Raw genomic sequence first — 17,273 nt, forward strand, 5'->3', positions numbered from 1 at the left:
TTGGTTCGCTTGCTGCTGCTTTCTTCCATTCTCACATGTGTGTGCCTATATCCACGGGGGTATATATGCCCCCCCCCCCACACACACACACACCCACCTGCACCCGATACATGTGTAGCCTAATTGCACCTGTGTCGGGGGGACCACGGGGCGCTGTGTGTGACTTATGCGCTGATAAAGAGGTGGGTGATCGATTAGCCTGGCATCCATTGATTCAGTTTCAGCACCACCGCGGTGGACAGCTCCCACTAAGAGCTTCTTAAGAAGCTTCTTTGGCTTGATCTTAAGGTTCTCCTAAGAAGGCAGTTAAGAACGCGTCTGGGAAACACCCGTATCTTAGCGCTCCTTCTTAGCCGAACTCTTCTTAAGAGCCTTCTTAAGTCCTTAAGAACGATCAAATCTGGGAAACGCGGCCCTTGAAAGTTGCCTATATCGCTGTCTCTGCTGCTGTTAGTTTAGCATGTGCTGAATCCACCCTCTCCTCTGATTGGCTGTGGGGGGAAAAGCCCCTCTCCTCTGATTGGCTGTGGGATCAGTCGCTCTCAGATCAGCACCCGCCTTTTGCACCATAGACTGAATGCACAGATCGTTTTGCTCCACATATCTCAGTGGAGGTGGGATTTGTGATTTGTAGGTGAAGGAAACAGAATCTGTGACTCGTGGGGAAGATTTGCGCAGTTGTACTTCTCGATTTGTGTTTGTGTTTTAAAAGAACACAAATATTTTCGTGGGAAATTATTTTACATACATTGAACATTTATTGCACAAGTTCACATTCAGATTTGCACACATTCAAATTTTGTCCAAAACTTCACATTGTCTGATACAGGTACACAAATATGTTTTGCACCAAATATACTATAACAATAGGAGCAAAAATGTGAGCGTGGCAGTTTTTTAATCTGTGACTTGTAAAATAGGATTTGTGCACCTGTAATTAAGAATTTGTGAATGTGTAAGTGTTGTTGTATTTGTGGAGAGAAAACAAATCTACAAGTACACAACTCATAGAGTCTGTGACTTCAAATTTACTGATACACATACACAATCACTGTCACAACTACAAATTCCACTGTTACAGGTGCTCAAACCTTTTGCACCAATAATACCTTCATAAAAAGCACTGTCTTGTCACGTGACCTGACCTTCTCTTACCAGGAGTGAAGTACGTGATCGCGACGACGGCCGTGACGGTGGCGTCCGAAGGGAAGACGGCCGTGGCTGGAGGTGAGTCACGCCTCCAACAATCAAGCTGTGGGATGTTTTAAATGGCATTGTGATATTTCTCTGTGGGACATCTCAGATACGTTGGAGTTCCTGTTTTTGTCTTGGTTTCCTTCATTTCATCAACTGTTGCAACTGATTATAACTGATACATTGAAAAACTACAACAGTTTCCTCAAAAGAAAGTATTTCAGACATCTTAAAAAGTCTATAATGTTGATAACAGGTGACGTGCTACGCCTCTGAACTAAACGTGGGATTGTTGCAACATCCATGTTGAGGAGGCTTTTCTATCATTGAGAATACTACAGCAGCTGGAACACTCATAATGAACGATGAATTTCATTTCATTTATGGAATTCATCAATACCTTGATGGAATTAAGACACAAACTGGTTATTACATCCATCCATGTTCTGTCATTTATTTTTATTTATTTATTTCAAGGTTTATTGAGCAGGGACAAATGCATTAAACATTGTTTCATGTAAAATACAAAACAGATGTCATGCCTACTTAGCCAAGGCTAATTTGCAACCCCTGTCCCTGGTTAGGCCTTGACTGTAAAATCAAGATCACAATCTTGTTTTAATTGTTTTATCATTGAGAATTATCGTTACAAACAGTTGGAAAATACTACAAAAATGACCTAATGTCTTGAAAATGACATTCCCAGAGAGTGAAACTACGTTGTCAATGAGTTTTCAAGGTTAACTATGTTCACCTGGATTACGTTTGTTTTTTTATGTAAAGGTTCCCAGTCATACTGCAGGTCAAACAAACTTTCACTCAGGAGACCGGTGTTCATGTCCCATGTGGAACCAAAAGTCAGCCATTGACTTATTTTATCGAGCGTTAAACGTTTCAGTTATGCATGCCAAAGTGTCCTTGGGCAAGATACTGAACCCCAAGAGAGCCTGTCAGCAGCTGTCTTTATTGGCTGATGGGCCCACAGCTCAGGAGTCAATGTTCTTAATAGTTAGACACGTTCAGTTACAGTGTGTTGATAGTACAGTCATCCCAGACACATGGTACTGTGATGGTCTGACCATCCCCACATCACACATAATACAACTGGTGGAAAAATGACTGGATTGAGTCTGGTCTGATGGGTCTGGTCTGATGGGTCTGGTCTGATAGGTCTGGTCTGATGAGTCTGGTCTGATGGGTCTGGTCTAATGGGTCTGGTCTGAGGAGTTTGGTCTGATGAGTCTGGTCTGATGAGTCTGGTCTGATGAGTCTGGTCTGATGGGTCTGGTCTGATGAGTCTGGTCTGAGGAGTCTGGTCTGATGAGTCTGGTCTGAGGAGTCTGGTCTAATGGGTCTGGTCTGAGGAGTCTGGTCTGATGAGTCTGATTTGATGAGTCTGGTCTGATGAGTCTGGTCTGATGGGTCTGGTCTGAGGAGTCTGGTCTGAGGAGTCTGGTCTGATGGGTCTGGTCTGAGGAGTCTGGTCTGATGGGTCTGGTCTGATGGGTCTGGTCTGATAGGTCTGGTCTGATGAGTCTGGTCTGATGGGTCTGGTCTAATGGGTCTGGTCTGAGGAGTTTGGTCTGATGAGTCTGGTCTGATGAGTCTGGTCTGATGGGTCTGGTCTGATGAGTCTGGTCTGATGAGTCTGGTCTGATGGGTCTGGTCTGAGGAGTCTGCTGTCAAATTGTGGTGTTTTTAACAAGAAACCATTCCAGTCTAGATAAATATAGTGTTTATTATCTTCAGCACAATTAACAGTCCTTGAGTAGCATTTAAGACAATGTTTCATGTGCTTATCACAGAAAAAAAAAAAAAATGAATGACAACACAGGGAAGTTACAATATATGTAAGATACTTTCAGTCAGCATCTCTTCCTTTGCTACGTATGTGGAATAAATGGTTTGTTTGTGCTGGATTGAAGCTGTAGCTCAAAGCTTTCCCCCTAGGTGGCAGTACAGCTCTAGTTTTGTCCGGGTGCAGTTTAGCAGCAGGATTTGAACAGGCTTTAATATAAAGGGTCTGTTATTGGGAGGGAATTCAGCATCCACGTGACAGAGGAAGAACTAATCTTCAAAGTGTGGATATTACAGATAACACAGAATACACAGAACTGACCCAGAAAACAAGAGTATGCAGGAGAAATGTCACACTTCACAGATTCATTTGCACTTTTGAGCTTGTGCTTGTAGGTCTCAGATACGAGGGACAGTTGGAACAAAAAGGTGGTTTCATATTTCTAAAAGAGAAACAGATGAAGGGAAAGTCAAGGTGCCAAACAGCAGCTTCTGATGAGTTTTGAAGCTGGCTGAGAGATGCAGCATGGGGAATAACAGTTCACAGAGCATCCATACATTAAAAGAAGGACTGCAGCATCTGCAGTCAAGTCCGGTCCATTAGCTGCAAGGCCAGACCCTGCCCCGAGGTTTTCATCACAATCCTCCCTCCCTCCAGACGTTATCTCATCAGTGAATACAGCCGAGGAACAGAAGCAGCCAGAGCGTCCTGGAAGGTCGGTGAAACGTCAGAAGTTGCTGATGTGATACCCGTGCACGATGCCGCATGGCTCCTTGGGCGGTGACTCTTCTGGCGAGGTCGGAGATGACGTCTGCCCGTCCTCCAGGTCAGTGTCAGCTCCGGAGTCGGCCATCAGGGGCTGACCGCGGCTCTTCATCTCCCTCTGGTACCGCGCCATCAGCGAGGCATAGACACAGCCGTAAGTCGCCGCCACCACCATCATGACGCACACTGTGCCACAAATCACGCCCGCGACTATTTGCGTGCCGTGCGCTCTGCGGACGCTGACAGGCCGGTAGCGCTGCCGGATGCAGTCCTCGTTGCTGCTGATTCGGCCGGGCGGGCAGGGAGGCCGGGTGGCGTAACCCGGTGAGCCCTCTTTGGTCGGACTCTGCAGGCAGTAGCTGAACATCTCGGCTGGTACGCTGCGGATGTCCCTGCCCTTTAGATCTCCTGGGAGACTGCACTGCATCGCATCTACCTGGCCATCTATAAAACAGACGGAGAGAGGAAATCAGCAAAAAGAGAGGGGGAAAAGGTAGGGGAGGAGAGGAAGAGAAAGACACGGGGAGGGATTGAAATAAAGAGAGAGATTGAGAGAGATGGAGGTCATTATATTCTTAGATGTCTTTGCTCAGCATACATCCATCCTGCAGAGCGGAGATTAATTGCTTCGATTAGACAGCTTCTGAAGTACAAACCCAAAATACAAAGTGATTTGCTCCGGCATGCACTGCCAAATCGGCTCACCCCTGTAAATCAACCACTCCATCCAGTGCTTGAAGTCTCTCAGCTTGCAGTCACACTCCCAGGGGTTTCCCGCCAACTGGAGCTGCTGTAGCCCCACCAGGGGCTCGAAGGTGACTCGGTCCAGGGACACCAGCCGGTTACTGGCCAAGGACAGCCAGGCGAGTCTCTGAAGCCCATCCAGTAGGCCTTTGGGCAGCCACAGGAGGCCGTTGGAGGAAAGGTCGAGCCCTCGCAGCCGCCACAACCCCCTGAAAACCTCCTTGCTCAGGCCTTGACTTCCATTGAATCCCTGGAGGACCTCTGTGCTATCGTTGGGATCAGAGGTCACCAGGCGCACCCCAAGGTAGTTAGCAGAGAGGTTGAGACAGTGCAGGCCATTCAGGCCTGAGAAAGCTCCAGGCAGCAGGGTGTAAAAGTGGTTCTGGGAAAGATCCAGGAGCTCAAGGCTGGTGAGGTTGGATAGTTCAGTCGTGCCCAGGGAAGACAGGTTGTTCTGGGGTAGGCGGAGGATCAGAGAATCCTGGTCCAGCAGTGCTAGGATGGGCGTCAGAGAGAGGAGACCAACAGCGGAGCAATCCGTGGTGTTACCAGAGCAGGTGCAGACACCGGGACAGCCATGGACTGACCCCAGCAGTCCCAGTAGAACCAACACCAGACTGGACAGGACTGCACACACTGGAAGACAGGAAAATCAAATGAAGTCCCAACAACAGTGCAACACAAACATTTGGGGGAATTCAGAAGAATGATGCTCTGTCTTGTGGAGTCTTTCTGGAAGCAGAAATGCAGCATCCGTCCAGACTCACCCAGACTCTCCAGGTGACTTCGTCCACTCTGGTCCAGGTTCTTCATGTCTGTCACATGGACTCAACTGTGGTTTCAAGCTTTCATTCAGGTGTCTTCACACTCTGCCGGTTCACACTAACTTCAGATGTGGAGAACGTCCTGGAAGAAAGAAAATGGAAATATGATTCAACATAGAAACAGAGTGTTCTGGATTATATAATGGCATATAGGTGTCTGTTCGGACCATGGTTTAGTTTTACAAGTGGCTCCAATTATTTTGGTACCCATCAGCCCCAGTGACTAATAGCACAGACTATAGGTCGAAAGTTTGAAGAATTTTATAAAACATTTTTAGAAAGGATCCCTTGATTTTTTTGTGACCGAGATATGTAGCAGTGTGACATTTTACAGTTGAAAAATAAACCAGTCGAGTCATTATTATTTATATAGCACAGTACCTCAAATGTCAAATGTGCCTCAAGGGGCTTCACAAATCTGGGACCCCCGAGACCCCCGAGACCCCCTGTCTGATTAACAAACCATGTTACTTATCGGCAGAGATCAGTACCAATGTATCAAAAAGTTAGTATTGGCCAATATATATTCACGGCTGATTATTGGATGTAGCAACTTTGGCTGTATATCATAATGGATGTCACCGTGACGTCACCCAAACGTTTTGTGGACTATTTTTTTTAAGCCTCAGGTTGGTGGAACTTTGGCTGTCGTCGAGTTCATCCTGTAACCTTCTGCTTTAGCTCACTGTAGTGTAGTATTAATTCCACGTTCATCCCAGGTTTGAAGTACTTCATTCTCTATGGCAACTGACCCGCTTCTGTATTTTACTTTGAAGGATAATCCTTTGACAGCTTTTTACTTGCTCTTTTGCAGCTCTTACACGTCTTTGCTTTCATTCATCTCTTTGGTAACAAATAACAGATTTGCTCATTCACACTCTGGGGTTTTGCACTTTCCATCTGGTCCAGGGATTCAAGCTGATGTTTTTTTTTTCCACCAGCTTGTTTCTCAAACCTCTCAGCCACCGTGAAGAGTACAACTCTATATGCGAGATTAAGTGGAGTTTTTTGGCACGCACTGATTAAAAAAACGTCAACAGCTTAGTGTGAGGCCGAGCTGATCTACAGTATATTGGCATTACAGGCCGGGGCTGTGCTGTGATTCACAGCTTGTCCTCAATCCTATTCATTCTTTGCCTTTCTCGCTCAGAAGAGAACACACAAGCTTCATGATCAAGTGAAATAATCCTCTGTATTTTCACCCAGTCACACAAAGTCAGCGCCAACTTCTATCTTTTTAACGCCCACTCGCAATTCCTGTACGCTGTACAGATACACTACGGCATCAGCATTGTTTCACACATGAAATCAAGACATAAATGTTGGTTTTGATGATTCGTTCGTTTTTAATTTGCTCGCTGGCGGTTTTGGCCACTCAGATATAGTGGAGAGGAAGTGTTGCCAGAGATAAAGCTGAGAGGTAAAGAAAAGAGCTGTCACTCCATCATCCATCTGCTATAAGGAGCCAGAGAAAAAGCTGCCTCAAGGTCTTTCTTTTGTTGCAGGTCTCTCTTTTGTTAAGTTGGCACAATGATGCCAGTCACTCTGCTGCAGCCTGCGTGAGACAGAAGGTGCCTTTAGGCCACGACTGACATTAAAAACAGAAAAGGGGAGAAATTACAATGCAGGTAGAGGAGGGAGATAATGGGAGGACGTGCTGTGAAGCAAATGTGGCTCCCAGAAGAATATTTGACGTCACGTCACATCGTTAAGAGACCAAAAAATTAGTGCAAAGTCAGAGCCTTAGTTACCAGATGATAAGCACAAGCAAATCCTCTACATGTATGTAGAAGATAAGGTACAGTATACCGATGCTCATGCCCTCTGGAGACTTGTCTCACCAGAAAAACAACAGAATTGTTGGTTAGTTTAAAAGCTCCAACCGTCTCCAACCATCAACTAATGTTCACATTTTCTGACGCTCTAATGCCAATTTGCGACAGTTGCAGCACACTTTAAATAAAGTCTGAATAGATTCACACAGGACGACCAACAAACAAGATCCCATTGACCCGGAGCAGATATTTGATTGGGTTTGCTTTTAGTGAAACGCTCTGAGTGAATGTAAGTTCCCTCTGTTAAAAAGTTACACATTGTATATGTCTCAGGCTTTTATTGTGAAAGGTAAGAACGGAAGGAGTGGATCTGGTCTTCTGATGCCTTCGTAAAGGTTGAAAGTAGTAATAAAGTTACTGTCTTGATCCAGAATTACGAATTTAAACTTGACCAAAACCGCCAGAGTGTTATTGCACGACTTTTTTCTGAATCCAAACTAAAACATACAACTCTGAAAATCACACAATAACACAGACAAACACTGATCAAGGCCGACATTACTGAAATTACTGTTTTTGTAAATGGAGTCCGGTGGCTGTACAGAGAGCTTAGATAACGGATTCAGTTCCACGCCAGAAAGGGCTGTCTGACAGCAAGTAGTACATCGGCAGTCCTGTCAGTTTCTCCAAACCCCATCCACTGTTGGTAATACACTGACTATAGAGAAGAACACCATACAACCACACTTCAAAACATCAGCTTTATCGCTTCAAAGTAAGAGGATTGTTGACTGGTTTGCTGTGAAAGAATATGAAAATAAAATAATCTGCAACTACGTGTGACAGCTGTCACATCAGATCTGGTACAGCAGCCTGTAAGAGGATGAGCAGAGCCTTTATCAGGTCTTTATCTTATGGGGAATACAGCCTCTGACCCCCCTCACTGTCTCATGCTTGTGACAACAGATGGACAATGAATCGTGAAGGATTTACAGAGAAATCATCCTCTTGCGTGAATCCTGCAAAACAGAGCCGAACAAAAGAAAGTCCACCATGACGTCTTCGTCAAGAGACCTTTACAACATTTTACAAGATGACAACACCAGAACACCCACAGTTGCATGCTTACACACACCCAACACTAAGATAGCTGCAAGCCCAGGAGCCAAAACAAAGGCAAACGTAGAGGTTGGCATGTCATCTTCCCTTTATCAAGAGCTGAAGTTGCTCTTGGCTCTCTTCTCCCCATCTCCGTCCTCGTTCGTTGAGCGTTCCCTCCTCTCTGCACTGCTTGGCGTGACAGGCGTCTCTTTCTTCTGGACTTGTGACTTTTAGGGACTCCACGGAGAGCGTAGAGGCTGCTGGGTGTAGGTCGGGGATGTCACATCCAACTAAACTCAAACTTTACCCAGCAGGTATATCTGTCTGTTATCAGCTTTCCAACCTTTCTAGGGCAAAGACAATCGTGGACTCCATACTGTACCATGGATTTGTTTTATAGCATGTAACTTCATAGATGACAGGACATTAGCAGCCTACTCAGGTCTGGTTTCAAGTTGGGTTTTTTGTGGCTTGTACGATGCACAATGACTAAATAAAGCAAGTCTGAGGTTCAATCCCCTACCTTTCACCACCTTTCTCTGAACTCATATGAGCTACTACCACAGACCTCTGGAGGACCACAGACACAGGTGACAACATGTTTCCTCCATTTCTGATTCAACAACATCATGACGACAGGAGGAGAATCTCAACACTGATAGACTTTCGTGACAGCAGCAAATTAATTTCTGCCGCCTGGCGTAATTTGCATCTTAGCATTGACTTTATATGCAATCGTACCACGTTGGAGTGTCTTTATCTTCTCCACTGTGAGTATTCCCCAGTGAACCAGAGTAGTTGAGTGTTGTACAGTTATCAGAGAGATTTAAATAAAATCCTTCTTTGATTTGATTGGATTGCTAAAAAATGGGCAGGCTTAGAATGTAGCATGATACGTACCTACAGAGGACTATGACTGTGAAGTTACAGTTTGATTGATGAATGGATATCAGGATATTATAGGTTGTTAATAGCGTACATAAGAACACATCATATTTTTGTTTTACAAGAAAAAAAGGTTGATTGGATTTTGAGGGATTGAATAGATTTGTTGGCATATAATGTTGAATAGGTTGCACAGTATGATTGGCCAAAAAGGCATTTTTCATTTCATTTCAACTTTAAAGTGACAGCGGAGAGAGAGAAAGCAACCATTGAAATCACTTGTCAAAAGCACCATCAACCGGATTAGACGCCGCCCACACAACAGCGGCGGGTCACAGATTAAAACCGAGGTTTCAATCCCCGAGCAGAACAGGCGCCTGTTCAAGAGTCCAGATGGTGTCAGAACAACCACTCTCTGCTTCAGCATGTAATACATGCACAGTATTTCATAGATCCTTTGATAGCCAACATCATGATTACTTCACAGTCTGCAAGAATTCCATCACGGCAACTCATAATGTGACTCAGTAGTGTCTATGGTGTCCTGGGGGGTCTCCTGGACAGTAGGGCCAATCAATGCCCTCAATGCCTTCGTCATCCAGGAACTGACCCACTGCACTAGGGGGAACCCAGGACCCACTGCACCAGGAGGAACCCAGGACCCACTGCACTAGGGGGAACCCAGGACCCACGCACCAGGAGGAACCCAGGGCCCACTGCACTAGGGGGAACCCAGGACCCACTGCACCAGGAGGAACCCAGGGCCCACTGTACCAGGAGGAACCCAGGGCCCACTGCACCGGGAGGAACCCAGGGCCCACTGCACCAGGAGGAACCCAGGGCCCACTGCACCAGGAGGAACCCAGGGCCCACTGCACCAGGGGGAACCCAGGACCCACTGCACCGGGAGGAACCCAGGGCCCACTGCACCAGGAGGAGTCACTGATCCAGCGTAAGGTCTGACAATCACCCTGGTCTGTGCGGCCCTCCAAGGATATGCCTCCCCAGACCATTATGGACCCATCACCAAACTGGTCATGCTGGATGAAGCTACAGGCAGCATGACATTCACCACGGCGTCTCCAGACTCTTTCCTGACCGTCACATGCTCTCAGTGTTAACTGATCTCATCTTTGAAGAGAACAGGCCGCCAATGGCAGAGCTGCCAATTCTGGTGTTCTGTGGTGAATCCCAATGGAGCTGCACAGTGCTGGGCTGTGAGACCAGGTCCTACCAGAGGAAGTTGGGTTCTTTTGCTTTTGCCTCTCCATTGCACCTGTTGTCACTTTCATTTGCACAGCGCAGGTGAAATCGATCCACAATCACTTGTGTTTGCTAAATGGACGGATCGATATCCCTGAAGTTTAACTGTCTTGGTGTTTTACTGTGATGAATAAGATGAGGATGTTTTTGAGCAGTATATATTTTTTCAGTAATTCTGGTCCTGAGCAGCTAATTTTACTTCTTCTGATGTGACCCTCTGATCACCTCAGTTTCACACCTCTTGGATCAACATGTTCCATTCACCGATGAGCACGGTGATCCAGTAAATCTAAACCTTCAAATAAGTCTTGAAAATGTCACTGATGCCACAGCTGATTATAAACATTGATTGTATACTGAGTTTAACATATTTTACAGTCAGTGGATTCAAAACAGCAACCCTCTGGCCTCAAATACACTCCATCAGCCTCTCGGTATCTGTTTGTGTGTCGACTGTGCTTTTAGTAAAAAGCAGACATTTCTCTCCCGTGTAAAAGTGGTGAATCATTTTCTCAATTTAAAACTCAGCTGTTGGGATTTTGTCCTTTCGATGTGATGTTCCCTGCTTCATCTGCAGTGCATCGGCCGGTATTCTGGGCTTTAATGTGGCGTCCTGCTAGCTGCTTAATGGCCTCTGACAGGCAGACCCCCACCCCCCCTGCCCCCGGCAGCACTTTTCTTCCAAACAGCCTGAGAACGAGGCAGCCAAGTGTTCGGTCCAAAGGGCCAAGGGCACAAACACACTGCAGCATCCACACTGAGGTAGGACGAGTAAGGAAACCACAGAGAGCAAGGAAGGAGAGCTCACCCCCACATGCTTTCAGACTCTATTAAAAGCACAGGCATACACTTGTTCACAACATGGCCAAAAGTATTTGTACAGGAAAAACATTCCAGCGGTGTGTGTGTAGTATTGCATTGAGCATTAATCCAACTGCTGTGATGTTCTCCCATTCAGCCATAAAGGTCACTGAGGCTTGGGGGGTCAAGTCTGGCTGACAGCCGGTGTTCCAGTTCATCCCAAAGGTGTCGGATGGGGTTGAGGTCAGGGCTCAAGTCAAGTTCTTTAAGGCCAAACTGGGATCCCATTTCTGTTTAGAGCTGACTTTGTGTGTTGAAACAGAAAAGGGACAAACACAAAGGGTTGGCATACTATCACCGGCTGTTCACATACACAGTTTAAAGCTAAATCTAAAGAAGGTTAATGCACTGTAATTCATATATAACCCACAAAACAATTAATATATATAATCCCAGTAATCAGGAACCAGAAACTATAAAAAGTGGAGTGTTAGGAGGAGATCAGGGCAATTGTGTGTCCAAAGACACAGGACTTTCACCCAGGAGACTGCTGACCTGGCCATTGATTTGTCAAGGAACTTATGTACTTTAGTAACACCACTTTGTAGTTATTTAAACCCAGACATTGACGTATTTGTCATGTAACTCTGTACACAAGGAACACGACTTTGTAGATATTTTAACCCAAACGTTCATTTAAATGTCACGCAACTTGTGTTTTCACTATTTTCAAACTTTCTTTACACAAAACTATTGATTAGTTAATAATAAAATGAATCAAAATTGATTGAAAATGAAAATAATCATTCATCACATTGAGGATTCCAGCTATTCTGTAGCATGAAGATTTCCCTTCATTTTACCTAAAAATAGACTAAAGTACACTAAATTATGTTGACAGTCCACATACAGTGTTCATGTACAGTGTACATGTACACACATACAGGACACACACTTTTGTTCTACTTTCAGGTACATGCCCATTATTGTACATTCACACACATACACACACACACACACACACACACACACACACACACACACAGCGCTCACCATCTGCTCTGCTGCTTCAGCCTCCAAACAGAGAAAGAAGACAGAACCGGTTCTTCTTCTGCTACATCTGCAGCGTTCAGAAAAGAAGAAGAAGATTCTGAACTGAAGCTTGTCTGTCTTTAAACCACAATCTGGATTTGTATTTCAAATCTGAGCCAGGAAACCAGACTTCAAGGACGAACACGGGTAGCAGCAGCCTTATTCCTCATGAAAAAAAGGAGATCTGAAATCAGAAGCTGGACTGATTGTGAATCAAACGAAGCTCATCGTTGGTCCCTCCTCTTTGTCCACATCGCTGCTCGCTCAGCTGCTCTGCTCGTCTCTGAGCTCCCGTCACACACACACGCAGCCTACCGACTGAGGGCGAGCAAGCTTCTGCCTGTGTTCTAGAGAGGAGAGCGAGAGAGAGAGGGAGCTTGAGAAGCCACATGCTGCCATTAATGGTGTGTGTGTGTGTGTGTGTGTGTGTGTGTGTGTGTGTGTGTGTTGTACTGAGAGTGTAATGTGCATTAAACCAGAGTTTGACAGAAATAGTAACAGTGTTGCAGCTGCAGGCTGAATGAATGGAGGGAGAGAGAGGGAGAGAGAATCTAATAAGTAGTATTTCTTTGCAGTACTGCACCAACCAAAAAAAGACAATGACTGTATGAGAGACAAAGACATTTACTTTGTAAATGCAGCCTTTTACTCAAGTTCTCTACAATTTCAAAGTACTTTTAATTCAATTCAATTGTATGCAGCTTTATAATTCTACTCCACTGCATCTCAGAGGGAAATATACTTTGGACAGCTGGAGTAACTATACAGATTAAGATTTTAGAAACAAAGCCTGACCAGCATATCATAAACAGTAGTATAGATTAAACTATCCAACAGTAAAGTCGTTAAATGTGCTCCACCTTCAGAAGAAACACCCAAAAGGTGTAAACAGTGCTGGCAGAAAATTGGACCATACAATGTTAATGTCCTCAGAGGCCCACTCAGTTTTACAGCTTAAAGATTTTATTTCAACACGGGACACAGCTAGCTACATCAGCTACATCACACGGGAGATTTGGGTCGACTAGTGTGACAATAATAAGGCAGATTATGTCATCATGAAAATCCTCGTGCACATCGTGATGTATCTGCGAGTTATTGACGTGAGGTTGCAAAGTAGAATAAATGTGTGGGAGGAGCTCTTCTCCTCGGTGCAGACTGCAGCAGAAACGGTCAGCCGGCGATAAGGACGCTGCTGACAGGGAAGGAGGAAACGCAAAAATGAAATCAAACTGCAGCGCAAAGCCACCAAGTCTGCAGAGAGGCTATTTTTAAAAGAAAGGGGAGAACGTTGCCTTAAGAGGTTTAAAGGACCCAAAGGTCACAACTCCCTCTGAACACAAATGCAGCGTCACAGTTCTGCCTTCTGCTACAAACACGCTGCTTCACGCTAAGAAATATGATTTTTTGCACCAAAAGATGAATGAAATGATTCAACCTTCCACTTGGTGGCGTGTAGAATGGATCCTCATTACCGACATGGCATTCTCATTACTGCAACATGAATTTTTCAATTTAAGTATCATTTTATTATCATATTTTGTTTTAAAATGTATCAACATCATACAACACTTCTTATGTAATGCCTGCTACATGAAACGTGTATGTTATCTTTTAACAAAGCAGTTCAATTAACTAAATTGTAAATCATCACGTATGTTTCGGTAATGAGAGTTAATAAGGAAATTCCAAAAATAATAAATATTAAAAATGAATCCCTCCAGAATTATAGCTTCGATCATGTGTAATAAGAGTCTACTTTAACAATGGCCAAAAATACACGTTTTGACCCGGTGGTAAAGCCCGTCTATACTTTAGCTCTGGAGCAGCTCACTGGACTCATTAAAACACAGACGGTTTGCTAGCTGTCTGTAGCTCTGAACCAATATCAGGAAGTTGGTGTGAAGTGGAACGGATCGGCACGTCGGTCAAGTCAACGTCACTGGAGCATGCCGCTGCCAGAGTTGCTAGCTCCGAGGTTGCTGCTGCTGTTTCCTGATTGGAAGTGAGTTTGAGAACGGAGACACAGAAAGCAGAAGGGGAGGAGTCAAGTCTGACGTCCTTCCTCCGGGTGTTGATCCCGAGCCTTCACTTCCTGTTAGCTAGACTAACTTGGTAGTGACTACCCGGCTAAATGAAAATTGGGAAAAGTGGAGTGTGGATGAAACCTGGTTGCTGAAACACGCCCACCTACCTCAAAGCTCTAAAAGTACCTAAGGCTAAGAAGCTAGGCACTATGCCACTCTGTGTTGCTAGCCAGCTGATACAGCCACGGAGGTAATCCAAAAGGTACAAACACAGTTCTCTTTCATTGGCACTTAGTTCAGTGACTCAAATCAGCTGAGGTGACACCTAGCAGACAGCCAACGGCTGAGACGCATAGACGGATTACCGCATGGGCAAAGTGGGCGTGTGCCCAGGGCCCCAGAGCCAATAGGGGCCCTTGGCCTTCAGAGTTGTTTTTTTTTTTGTACAATTTAAAAAATATATCGGAATGGCTGTGGTTTTTGGTTTCGTGTGGTCGTAGCTGTGGTGGCTCTTTACTGATGTTCATTCATGTTGCCTTTATTACTTTCTCGATTTGTTTTAGGTGGTTAAATTTTAATTAAGGTGTGTTTTACTCCATAATACTACCATGGCTGGCTATTTGAGCTTGCTGTCTCTCTCATAATATGTATATTGTCCTGTACATGGCAGGTGCCAAACAAAACAGACCTAAAATGACAGTAATTTTGTGGTTGTTGTGGTGTTGCGGTGTTGTTATGTGCTTAATGGGAAGAGCGCCTTTGCACGCGTACTATTTGCGTGTGTAGGCAGGGGCCCGTGGCGAGTTTGTGTCCAGGGCCCGTGGTCATGATAATCCGTCTATGCTGAGACGGCACCCATCTGTCACTCAAGTAGCCACGCCCTAACTTTAAACCTTGATATCATTTACATAGTTGAGTCAAAAATTCCCAAATCACATGTACAGTTGTCATGAACAGGAATATTAGACCAAAGACCAAAAGCATTTCTTGGTACCAGGCTGTTAACATGTTCTATAGGGAAGGGGAGGAGTCAAGTCTGACTTCCTTCCTCCGGGTGTTGATCCCGAGCCTTCACTTCCTGTTAGCTAGACTACCATGTTGTCTGTGTGGACAGATAACAAGGTAGGGCCCATGTTTGACTTCTGTTGGTTCATTCTGAAGCTTATTAACATGTCACAAGATTGTACGATAATGTACAGGGGAACTCATGACCCTGGGATATTGTAAGTTAAAGCTACTAAACGACTAATTAAACTATAATAAACTACTAAATTAAACAATTACCATCACAGTTATCGGATTAATTCGCATTAAAAATAACAACTGTAAGATGTTAGTAGGTTTAAAGGTCATATTGATAATATTTTTATTTAAACGAATCATTGAAAAAAAATAATACATCCACAGAGCTGGACGAACTGGCAACCTATTGAGGGCGCATGCGCTTCGAGCAACAGCTGTGTTGTGACGTGAATGCAGTGGAAGGGGGAGTGCGAGTGCGACATTTAGTGGCTGGATGTTATCAATGTTGTCAATAGCACCTTTAAAGCTCACACGGCTCTTCGTTCACGATGCCGGAGGGCCCGGGCATCATTCCTAGCCGAGCGCATGCTGCATGTTACAGTGATGCGCTTGTGTTGCTGTTTCACCTGGTGAGCAAAAGAGATGAGATGTAAAATGAATTATTATCAGTATGAGATTCGTATTTGAGTTTAGCAAATGAAATGGAAGAATGTGTCGCATAAAAAAGCTTCACTGAGTAGAGTATTCTCAGTGTGAGTGTGTTTTAAAGGGAGCGGGCGTTTCGCGTTTGTAGCAGGCGACATTCAGCCGCCCTAGACGACGGAACGCAGCCACGCTACAGTGACGTGCTTATGTTTCTATATTCCCAGAACAAAAGTAATAAAGAAGTAATGATGCACGCCCAGAAGTTGCTTTGTTTTAAGTTTGCAACACCTTCTGTTTCTATTGTGGAGTTTAAAAAAAAAACTTTGCTGGAGTTGATTCCAGCCCGCTCTCGGCTGCACTATTGTCAAACGCTTGAAAGTTAAATCTAAGCTTCCAGCGTCTTCTTCTATTGTCATTCAACCGTTGCTCAGAGGGATCTCGTCTCTTTCACTTCTCAGTCTGGTTGAACCATTGAACAGCGTTTTTGTTCTTCATGTGCAAAACTCATTCACATCCACTTGTAAAGACATTGAGACGTATAGAGTCGTCCCCTAAGGGAAATAGCATAGAGGTACATCAGCAACCCAGTGAGGAGGGATGACATCACAGACGTGGGGAAAGGCGAGCAGCCATGATTGGTCGGGGGCCGGCGTGTAGTAGGCGGTCACGTCTCTGGGCCAAGTCCCGGTGATCTGACATGGTGACCACCTCACCGACACTCATCACACAGAGTCTGCACCAGACGTTAACGATGACCTCATCAACATGCAGCAATGGACTCCAGCAAAGCAGACAGAAGATAAAATAGAAGACATTTACAACACAAAACATCCACACCGGATGGATGTAACACTTTGAAAAGCACCGTCAAAGCTCATTGAGTAAATGGAGTGTCGGAGTAAGGAAAGTGCTGCTTGTATTTCACACAGTTGATTTTTTTCCCTACAGCAAAATGAATCAAAACTGATATCCTACCAGATATGGAAGGTTTTACAGCTGCTCTGCGTTTCCAATAACATGTGTGTGTGTGTGTGTGTGTGTGTGTGTGTGTGTGTGTGTGTGTGTGTGTGTGTGTGTGTGTGTGTGTGTGTGTGTGTGTGTGTGTGTGTGTGTGTGTGTGTGGCTGCAGACCAGCTGCCTGTGTGAAGAACAGTTTTCATTATTGAAGTCACAAAAAGCAGTTGGAGATACGTTGCTGAGTGGAAACGACCCCCGCTGGTCCTCTAACACCGCAGTCACTGAATGACAAGCTGCTGGACGAGGCCATCAGATCTTTGGATCTCAGAGGGCACATTAGCGTTTTATTAGCTCCAATAGACACATGTTTTTGCAAGTT

At 44.9% G+C, this 17,273-nt stretch overlaps 2 protein-coding genes across 7 annotated transcripts in view; one reads left to right on the top strand and one right to left on the bottom strand.

The window, feature by feature from the left end:
- The window catches only part of LOC311019147 (voltage-dependent calcium channel subunit alpha-2/delta-4-like), a 155,540-nt gene that overhangs the window by 47,489 nt on the left and 90,778 nt on the right, over positions 1-17,273 (top strand). For all 6 annotated transcript variants that reach the window (XM_084018390.1, XM_084018386.1, XM_084018388.1 and 3 more), the window contains one exon: positions 1,159-1,227. In XM_084018390.1, the coding sequence (XP_083874516.1) occupies positions 1,159-1,227 (69 nt within the window). The remainder of the gene's footprint in view (positions 1-1,158; positions 1,228-17,273) is intronic.
- LOC311019162 (uncharacterized protein) lies at positions 2,189-12,540 on the bottom strand. Its single transcript, XM_084018412.1, has 5 exons — positions 12,386-12,540; positions 12,204-12,270; positions 5,269-5,407; positions 4,463-5,137; positions 2,189-4,201 (listed from the first exon to the last, which is right to left on the bottom strand). Exons 3-5 carry the CDS (start codon positions 5,312-5,314, stop codon positions 3,720-3,722), a joined length of 1,203 nt encoding a protein of 400 aa, XP_083874538.1. The 5' UTR covers positions 5,315-5,407; positions 12,204-12,270; positions 12,386-12,540; the 3' UTR covers positions 2,189-3,719.

Source organism: Eutrigla gurnardus (assembly GCF_963514095.1).
Source record: "Eutrigla gurnardus genome assembly, chromosome: 9".
In the NCBI taxonomy this organism is placed as follows: Eukaryota; Metazoa; Chordata; class Actinopteri; order Perciformes; family Triglidae; genus Eutrigla; species Eutrigla gurnardus.